General features: G+C 39.6%; 1 protein-coding gene across 6 annotated transcripts in view; it reads left to right on the forward strand.

Moving 5' to 3' along the window:
* Window positions 1–795: 795 nt before the first annotated feature.
* SREK1 (splicing regulatory glutamic acid and lysine rich protein 1) overlaps window positions 796–10,518 on the forward strand; it is a 39,304-nt gene continuing 29,581 nt past the window's right edge. For 4 of the 6 annotated variants that reach the window (XM_004091226.3, XM_030798142.1, XM_030798143.1 and 1 more), the window contains exons 1-2: window positions 814–1,110; window positions 10,340–10,473. Coding sequence is in view for 2 of the 6 variants with exons in the window: in XM_003266002.4 (XP_003266050.1) it covers window positions 950–1,110; window positions 10,340–10,473 (295 nt within the window). In the remaining 4 variants the exon portion in view is untranslated. Of the gene's footprint in view, window positions 1,111–10,339; window positions 10,474–10,518 lie in introns of all 6 variants that reach the window. The other 2 variants (XM_003266002.4, XM_030798139.1) reach the window with 1 other exon arrangement.

Genomic DNA, 10,518 nt, shown 5'->3' on the forward strand with positions numbered 1-10,518 from the left:
AACTACAAGACTGGCGCCACTGCCTTGATTGCTGCTAAGGTGTCAGCAGTTTAATCTTTTACGTTACCAGTGCAAATGTCAACAAAGTGAAAAAGGTCAACAAACTCTTAATATTATTATGAAAGTCGTTTTGACCTTGCCAACTTACTGAAAAGGTCTCGGTACCCTTAGGGATCTGCGGAGGACATTTTGGGAGCAGCTGCCACGGACTCACTATTGTCTCTCATTAGGTTGCAAGTTCTATGTGAACTGTCTATAACCGTCTGTTACGTGCCCTTGCCTAATAGTGCCTGGGACATAGCACTCAATAAAAATCAATACCTGTAGAACGAGGGAATAAAAACAGGTTATAAACAACCCCTGCACAGCCTTCATCTCACTGCCTCTTTCCTTAATTCAACCTGAACCTACGCATTTTGTAAAATTTTTTTTTCACAATTAGGACGCCTGCCAATTTTTAAAAATAGTTAGAGTTGGGGTGCTGCCTGTATGTGATAAGGCTGCCCTATAGTTTGGTCAAGTGTTCCTCCGTGTTGCCCAAGAGTCATTCCTCCTTTACAGTCCCGCACCAGCAGGCCAGGCCGCTTGGTTTCCCAATCCGAGACCGGAAGGAACCGGGTAGACAGGAGCACAAGACTCTCATCGACTTTTGGGGAAAACAAAAACACCGATAAAAATCCAGACGGTGAAACGAGCAGCAACAGCACCACGCACCCGGGAGCTGGAGGCCGCAGCCTCGCGAGAACCGCCGGGTTGCCGGGCGACGCTTCCGGCTGGCGCGCGCAGCCCCGGGAGCAGGGGAGTTGTGAAACGGGCGGCTAGATCTGCCCGGCGCTGTGAATTCGCCAGCGGGAGCGCGCTCGCGGCCGCGCGTTCTCCGCTTTCCCGGCTCCGTCGCTGACGCGTCGTAGACGTTGGGGAGCGGGAAGACAGCGGCAGCGGGATCGGGATGAACAGCGGCGGCGGCTTCGGTTTGGGCTTAGGCTTCGGCCTCACCCCCACGTCGGTGATTCAGGTGACGAATCTGTCGTCGGCGGTGACCAGCGAGCAGATGCGGACGCTTTTTTCCTTCCTAGGAGAAATAGAGGAGCTGCGGCTCTACCCCCCGGAGTAAGTGCTGGAGCTCGGCTGGGGGAGGGGCACGGGCGCCATAGAGACCTCGGGAGCCGAGGCGTGGAGGAGAGCGCCGACGCGGGCGCGCAGTGCATGTCACGTGATCGCCCGGGCTTACCTTGGTGCCCATATTTGATTAGGGCACCGGGGTTCCGCCGTCCTGCTCTCCTTATTAGTCGGATTTGGGGGGTTAACTACTGCACGGAGCCCTTACCAAGGATTTAGAATGGTTGCCCTTTCCGTGCCTCCGGGCCTTGTGTTCCCTGCTGGGTCTTCGAATTCCGTACCCCCTCCCTCTTATTTCCCCCCCGAACTTAAGATGGCCGCAGGTGGGCCCGGAACAGCCCTCATGGCAAACGCCTCAGAGCGTTTTTCCACTCTGAAAATCGCGGAGACCGCGCCTGAGCCACTGTCCAGTTTTTAAGGCCTTGGTGTCAGGCCGTTTTGCTGACGAGAAAGCCTGCTGCTGGTGACAAGATGGAACTGGGGCTGTATTTGTTCCCCAGGACGGTCGCACAAACTTAGCATCTTGGTTTATCTAACCGAGCGCATCCATGTTCCCAAAGATCATGTCCGTTAGCCCTTTTGGCAACAGATTAAATTTTCCTCCTGAAAGGTCACACTGTCCCAAAGCTTTCAGAAAAAGTGTAGGTCGGTGCAGGGTTATCCCTCACGTATACATTTAAAGTCCAGACCTTGGCTGGCATTCACAGCTCGCGGCCACTTCCCAGATACTGTATTTTGCAATGGTAAAACTTCCCTCGTACGATATTATTTAGAACACTCGCAAGGGGTTTGCAGGTTGTTCACATTCTTGCACACATAAACTTTTTTTTTTAAATGATAGATCTTACAGTATTAAGATCTTCCTTTTTTTGTTCATTATATCAAAATCCTTTGAGGGAAGGGGTAATTGTTACCCAAGATTTATTTCTTTAAAAAAATTTGATTTATTTCGTAGTGATGCATTTAGACCTATTTTTCTTTAGTTTTCTATCTTAGGTTATAACAGTACTGTTGCATAGCTATATTAAAGTTGTGTGGATATTTAAAATTTACTTTTTAAGTTTTGTCTGCTTTTCATTTTGGAATATTTCATGGATACAGAAAAGTTGAAAGAGTAATACATTGAAGATCCATGTTCCTTTCACGAGCATTTTGTCTGTTTTTGGCTACAGTTGATTATTAAAATTTCCCCAGTTATTCTAATAATGCTTTTTTGTCTGCTTTTGATCTAGTATGTAATTAGATACACTGTCTCCCTTGAATATGCCAAGTAATCCATGTATTAATAGTTATCTCCTTTAATCTAGGACAGTCCCGTCACCTTTTAAAGATTGTAAAGTCGTGACATTGATATTTTGTTTTGTAGTTCATTTTGTCTTGTAAAATGACTCATAATCTGAGTTTATATAGATGAGATATATAGATGAGGTATATAGAGATATGTGTATATATATATCTTTATATTCATGACGAGATTCAGGTAATACATTTTTGACGAGAATACTGCATAAGTGGACGCACATACATTTTGATTGATTAACCGTGGCATTATTGCTTTAATTAACTTTTGGAAATGCTTTCGGCCATCTCAATTTAAGTTCTCGGAACATTTCTTAATAATTGAGAATTGTTTGGGGGAGTGCCGTATCCTGCAGGCATTGGAATCAGTCAGTAAAATACTTTGTACATGAACCTTTGTAAATCTTGCTTTCAAGGCTGTGGTAATAAGGTATCTCATAGGTAGAAGAAATATATTGCAGAATGTTCTTCATTATCAACATATAATATCATTTATTTGGTTGAAACCTGGGTTTGGGTGACAACAGATTGCCATAACTGACAGTAATGGGCCACTTTTTTGAAATCAGATATTATTACTTGGAGTTTAAAAGTCAAAGAGAATAAAAAGTTCTTTACTTAAACATATGGAAGAATACCGTAGCGTATTTCACAAACTGTAGCACAATAAGCAAAATTGTTGGATACGTGTAACATATATAGGCCAGGCAAAATCCTCAACTAGTTTTTCCCTAAGTGTAATACTAGATCCCTCATTCATGTTTTGCAGCAATACTGACATGCTTTATTCACAGGTTTTCTGCTTCGTAATGAAGTTGTCGTTGCCTGGTCCTTATACTAGAAGACGTGTTTGCAAATTTGGACTGAAATGGATAAAAAATGCAATAGTAGTAGTTGTATTGAAAATATATTGTTTTGCAGTGTCACATAAATTATTTTATGACATCTTTAGAGCTGAGTAGAAACTTAATCGTTTTAAAATTGGAAATATATTCATATTATATTTATTTTCAAATACATATTTCCAGGTATATTGGAAATACATTAATAGAAGGTGAAAATAGTTTCTCATTAAAATTTTATGATTGAGCCAGGTGTGGTGGTGTGCACCTATAGTCCCAGCTACTCAGGAGGCTGAGGTGGGAGAATAGCTTGAGCCCAGGAGTTTGATTCCAACCTAAGTAACTTACTGAGATCCCTATCTCTTAAAAAAAAAATGACTTAAGTTGCTAATAAGAAAATTCAGATTTGAAATTTAATTATTTTGGCATGATGCAATGGTTGAGTTTCATCTTTATTTTTTAAACATTAACAAGGCTAGGGAATTCGCGTGAACATTCACTGTAAGCGTTAAGAATTCTTATTTGTAGTTTGTCATCCTTTTTTTGTGCTGCCAATTGATAAATATGTAGAATTACTATTAACTTTTTGCACAGTAAATCAGTCTCACAGCTTGTGAAAACTTTCTTACACAAGTAAGAAATCCTTGTTGTTTTTTCGGTAAATTTTTCATTGAGGTTTAATGTACCTACAGAGAAGTGCACAGGTCATAAGCGCAGGTTGGTGAATCTTTACAAAGTAAACATACAGCACACAGTCAGGATTATCTGCACCCTGTAAGTTCCCTGTGACCCCCTTCAAGTAACTAAACCCTGAAGGGTAAGCCTACCCTGATTTGTAACACTAGACATTTTTCCTGTGTTGATTTTTTTTGCTTGTTGATTTCCTTCACTTCTCTGGTCTTCAAAAGTTCTAAGAAAGAATGTAAAAATCTGTCAGCTACTTAAGTTTATTTAGTTAAAAAAAATATAACCACTAAAGCCACTTTGTAGAAAATAGAGAAAAGGAAAGAGCACTTGTGATCTCACCACTTTGTCAAAGCTTCTCTCCATTTCCGTGTATTTCACTGCAGTCCTTTTCACATGCATTAATAAATATTGGACATATTACCTCATTGGTTTTAAAAATAATTGTATAGTGCTATCATTATGTAATATATGTAATATATCATAATCAAAGGAATCACACTGATTTTAAACTTTTTTCACTTAATATGTCATAAGCATTTTCCATATTGCTGTTTTATTTATAATAATAATATTTAGAGATTAGTAATTTCTGAGTGTATTGTGTGTTTTTGAAATTCTATTGTTGGATATTTTGATTGCTTTTTTTGGTATTACAAATTAGTGGATTTTAGCTAGAAATTGGGAGGTGTGTCTTTTTGATTGTCAACAATGATTAGAAGGCCTGTTGGCATTTAGTAGGTAAATGTTAGCAATTCATAAGTAGTCTTAAACAGGAGGAATTGTGCTAATCCATAGGGCCACTGAAGCCCAGTGGAGAAACCCTGTTATAAATAATGCACCAACTAATATTTTTGTACATGATACTGTATGCTTTGCTCATGTTTCGGCATATCTTTTGTGGTAGGTCCTCTGTCCTCTAAAGGATGTATATTAATGTACTGATAAAATATTACACATATTATTACCTCATTGGTTTAAAAAATATTGTATAGTGCTATCATTATGTTTAATAAAAGACAAAATAACCAGTTAAGGCCAAGAAATTTAATTGATGCCCAAAAAGTTGGTTCTTTGGTTTCTGCGTTTACCTACCCAGTGAGAAGTTGTAATTTTTTTTGAAAAATTGATAAGATTTTGTATTTTAAAAAACCAAAACTTAAGTCGACGAATGAGGTCAAACTAAAATCTGCTAAATTTGGGTACTGCTATTTTCTTTTTTAAAATTTATTTATTTATTTATTTATTTTTTGATACGGAGTCTCGCTGTGTCTCCCAGGCTAGAGTGCAGTGGCGCAATCTTGGCTCACTACAAGCTCCGCCTTCCGGGTTCACGCCATTCTCCTGCCTCAGCCTCTCTGAGTAGCTGGGACTACAGGCGCCCGCCACCACGCCCAGCTAATTTTTTTGTATTTTTAGTAGAGACGGGATTTCACCGTGGTCTCGGTCTCCTGACCTCGTGATCCGCCCGCCTCGGCCTCCCAAAGTGCTGGGATTACAAGCGTGAGCCACCGCGCCTGGCCTAAAATTTATTTCTAAAATTTTATTTATTTAGTTAAGCAGAGACAGGATTTCACCATGTTGCACAGGCTGGACTCAAACTCCTGGGCTTAAGCAGTCCGCCTGCTTTGCATCCTAAAGTGCTGGGATGACAGATGTGAGCCACTGTGCCTGGCCTGCTAGTTTCTATAGATGCATACATTTAGACCAAATGGAATATGTCACCCCTTTTTATGTTTTTTTTTCCCCCAAGGTCTTCCTCGGTTGCCCAGGCTGGTCTTGAACTCCTGGGCACAAGCAAGTACACATTTGTTTGATGAGCTATCTGTGTGTTGGCTTACCACTCTAATAATTTTAGTTTATAATGGTCAAAATAAAATAGTGTTACCATGCCTGAAAATTTCAAATGTTTGCATTTTTATAAAGTAAATGTAAGTTGATCTTTATTTTAAGGAAGGTAATTGGAAATGAAGATTAAGAAAATTGGCCCGGTGCAGTGGCCCACGTCTGTAATCCCAGCACTTTGGAAAGTGGAGGCAGGCAGATCACGATGTCGGGAGTTCGAGACCTGTCTGGCCAAAATAGTGAAATCTTGTTTCTACTAAAAATACAAAAAATTAGCTGGGTGTGGTGGTGTGCACCTGTAATCCCAGCTACTCAGGAGGCGGCAAGAGAATTGCATTAACCCCGGGAGGGGGAGGTTGCAGTGAGCCGGGTTCCCGCCGTTGCACTCCAGCTCGGGTGACGGTGTGAGGCTGTGTCTAAAAAAGAAAAGAAAAGAAAATTGCTTCAATCAGTGGAGTAGCCATACCTAGTATCCATACTTCCATGATAATACTGTTCAGAACAGACCAACATTTTTTTAACCAGTTCCCAGGCTTCTGAAATTTTGGCGGCATATCTTCACATGTGGTTGCATTACAAATCAGACTCGGAATTCCTATTCCTGTGGATGTTTTAAGTTTGAAATGAAGTAGATTTCAACTAGGGGTATTTGGAAATGTGGTTTTAGTTTTCAGTAATGCTTACTTATGTTTACATTCCTTCACAAAAGGATCTGTTAATTTAGAAATGTTGCTTCAGAGATGACTGTCAGGCTCTTGAAGATTTCAGAGGCAAAAGAGTTACTCCTGTTGGAATTGCTAGAGCTTTAGTAGGTTATTATAATCATAGATTGTTTTTGGTTACAAAGGACAGAAACAGTGTTACTCAAGGTACATTGAGAAGAGGCATTATTATTAAAAAGAAAGATTTCACTACATTGAAAAACAGAGATTGTAGTACAGCCAGGCCTCATGGGAACTAGGACTGGGAACTGGAAGGGTATCAGCAATCAAGATGACTATCTGCTTCTTTCTCTCCAGTGTTTATTATCAGTTCGGTTTGTTTCTATCTACTCCGTTTCTTTGCATACCTATTGTGTACTCATCATCTGGCTTACAGCTTACTGTAAGTCACCTTCCAGCCCAATAGAGAGAACCTGATTGATTGATGTAGCTCATTTGGTTGAGCCTGACTTCCCAAATTAGAGGTTGCTGGTCAGCCGGGGAAATGGGCCCTTGAGACTGGTGACTAATCATTTACGGCTAGAGAAGCTTATAGGATCTTTTGAGGGTTTCATATAAGGAAACCGTGCTAAGGCCTGTGCCAAAGCAATATAGAATGTCTTGGTAGCACATGTAGGAGGCTGTACCTAATGATTGCGGTATCTTAAGATGGTTTACCAGAAGACTTGGAAATTTGAGCCTTGAAGAAAAGTGGAATTAGCATTCAAAATGGGCGTTAGGACATCGTAACCAAATGGAACAGCATATATGAAGACCCATATGTTTGTGATGTGTTGCTGGAACCACAGGTATAATTTTTGGGTGCATTTCCATGACGAGGCAAGAACAGAATAGTACCTTTAAGGAAATTTGATTATGTGGAGTGACACAATGAAATTTAGTGTTTAGAAAGATCACTGTGAGAGCTTTTGTGGAAGACCATTAATAAGGATTTGAGGCTGGGTGCTGTGTGATTTGTTAAGAGCTGTTAAGTAATCCACATGAGAAATGATGAGGGTCTGAATTAAGGCATTGGTAATGAGAATGATGAAAAAATTAATGTGACAAATATTTACAAGGTACTCTAAGCAGGATTTATTGACCAATTGGATGAGGAGGACAGAAAGGTCAAGGATAATTTATCAGTTAGAATAAGTAGAGTTTTGGAAATAACTTCAGATCTTTGTAGTTTGACAATTTTTTTTTTTTTTTTTTTTTTTTTTGAGACACAGTTTCACTCTCTTGCCCAGGCTGGAGTGCAGTGGTGTGATCTCAGCTCACTGCAACCTTTGCCTCCCGGATTCAAGCAATTCTTGTGCCTCAGCCTCCCAAGTAGCTGGGATTACAGGTGTGTGGCACCGCACCCAGCTAATTTTTGTATTTTTAGTAGAGATGGGGTTTCATCATGTTGGCCAGACTAGTCTCAAACTCCTGACATAAGGTGATCTGCCCGCCTCTGCCTCCCATAGTGCTAGGATTACAGGCATGAGCCACCCTGCCTGGCTGACAAAATATTTTTTAGACTAAATTCATGGGGATGGGATCTTTATTCGCTCTGGGATGAAGTTGATGAGTCCCAACCATCTTTTGAATGTTGCCAGTCATTGTGGCAGAGGGAAAGAGTCAAACAGTGGTTCTCAGAGCTTCTTCAGAATAGTGACACGTCAGTTCTGCTCATATTTAACTGACCAAAGCAGGTTACATGGCCACACCTAACTTAAAGGAACAGAAAAATGGAATTTTATTGTGTACCTAGAAAGAGCTTTGGAAGTAGTTGGTGGGCAGTGCTTAGGACGGTCACACTAGTGACTCCTAGGTTTCAGACTTGGGTAATATGATGGTATCTTTTACTGAAATATGGAATATAGGGGACAGAGGGCAAGACTGGTAAGGAAGGAGGTTGATGAATGTATTTTCAACTTATTTAGTTACCATCAAGGTGTAATATTCCAGCAGGCACTTGTACCTGGGAGTCTAGAGCCCATGAGAGGCCTGAATTGGTGATTTGGTCACGTAAAGGTGGTGAGTTAAGTCTGGATGTGCATACAATTACCTCAGTGTCAGTACACAAGTTGCTTTGACTTAGGTGTTGGATTGGGTAAGGAGGGATTTTTGTTGAGGGCTGAAGTGAATCCTGAGTTGGATGCCCTTAGGCAGAAGTGAGTTGGATGTTAAGAGGTACATCCTTTTTCTTTTCTTTTTTTTTTTTTTTTTTGTGAGAAGGAGTCTTGCCCTGTCGCCCAGGCTGGAGTGCAGTGGCATGATCTCGGCTCACTGCAAGCTCCACCTCCCGGGTTCACGCCACTCTCCTGCCTCAGCCTCCCGAGTAGCTGGGACTACAGGCGCCCGCCACCACGCCCGGGTAACTTTTTGTATTTTTAGTAGAGACGGGGTTTCACCGTGTTAGCCAGGATGGTCTCGATCTCCTGACCTCGTGATCCGCCTGCCTTCCGCCTTGGCCTGCCAAAGAGCTGGGATTGCAGGCGTGAGCCGCTGCGCCCGGCGGTACATCTTTCATTTTCAACTTTAATTAGCCTTACTAATTGTGTTAATAATGTAAATAGTTTTAAGTTCTAAATGCAGATGCATTTTATTATCACATTGTTTGGTTAATAGCATGAATATATATAAATTTAACCGTTATTAATGTAGTTATTCTACATTGTTTAAAGATGAATTTGTTCCTGAACGTGAAGAATTACAAAGAAATCTGGATTTTTGGATTTTAAAAACGGCTAATGTTTGTGGGATTGCTAATTTAATAGTATTTCAGAATGGTTTAAAGATTCTTGATTAGTTGAATGATCACAGTTGCATGAAGTTTGGAATTAGATGATTAGACATTAGATGTTAACTTTGCCGTTTACTAGTTCCGGAATTGTAGTCAGTTTTCTTTCCTGTTTTGTAAACAAAAGTAAATGACTATTAAGTCATATATATTTTTTAAGTGATGTCTCTTTTTTTAGTGTGAAAATTTTAAGTGATCTCTCTTTTTTTAATGTGAAAAATCTTAAATGTTTCAAATAGATTTTAATATAAAATCTATGTTACAGATTATGTATATACTTAAGTTTTGGTCTTTTTTTTCCTGCTAAAGACAATTACAGATTTTAATGAAAAGTAATTATGGGGATAGGCTGACAAAATGATTATGCATGAGAATAGTATATTTTCGAATCTAACAGGATGTATTCTAGGAAAAGTTCCTTTCATTTGTGCTTTGTCTGGTTCATTTTTACTATCTGCCTGCCTGGATTAAACTGAACAAGTAGGACCAGTTAGAGTCTGTGTTGCCTATTAAATATGTAAGATTTTGTTTGTAAAATCTTTTGTCTGGAAAATCTTATCACTGCCCAGCTCTGGTGTATGCAAAAGACCTTAATTTAAATTCCATATTACCTGATTGTTTCTAAGACTATTGTGAAGTTTTTTAGTGATGTAAATGCTTGGGCAACACATTTAGGAAGAATTGGAATGATAAAATTTGAAATCTTGAGGATTGGAGCTTTTATAAAGGGATTTTTGCTTACATATGATACACTTTTTGAGTTAATTTTTGGGTTAAATTAGCTTTTTTTACATTTCACTCAGATTAAGGATTGATTAATTTGAGTTCCAAGTTTTACAAGTAAGGCAGTAGGCCTGCCTGGATTGCCTTCTGTCGTGGTAGACAAATCACCATTAAATGACTAAGTTTCACTATTTTATGTGTTAATGATCCTTAATAACAAAAAGTTTTAAAGTCTTAATTTTGTAAGATTATGTAAAGATTAAGAAAGAAATTTTAAGTGAAAATGATAAAACTAAGCAAATGTTTATTAGTTCAATTGTTTTCTTTTTATCTTGCAGCAACGCACCTCTTGCTTTTTCCTCCAAAGTATGTTATGTTAAGTTTCGTGATCCATCAAGTGTTGGCGTGGCCCAGCATCTAACTAACACGGTTTTTATTGACAGAGCTCTGATAGTTGTTCCTTGTGCAGAAGGTTGGTATCTCGCTTTTTTTCTTCTTATTTGAATTTCTGTCCTGT

Source organism: Nomascus leucogenys, chromosome 18, assembly GCF_006542625.1.
Source record: "Nomascus leucogenys isolate Asia chromosome 18, Asia_NLE_v1, whole genome shotgun sequence".
Taxonomy (NCBI): domain Eukaryota; kingdom Metazoa; phylum Chordata; class Mammalia; order Primates; family Hylobatidae; genus Nomascus; species Nomascus leucogenys.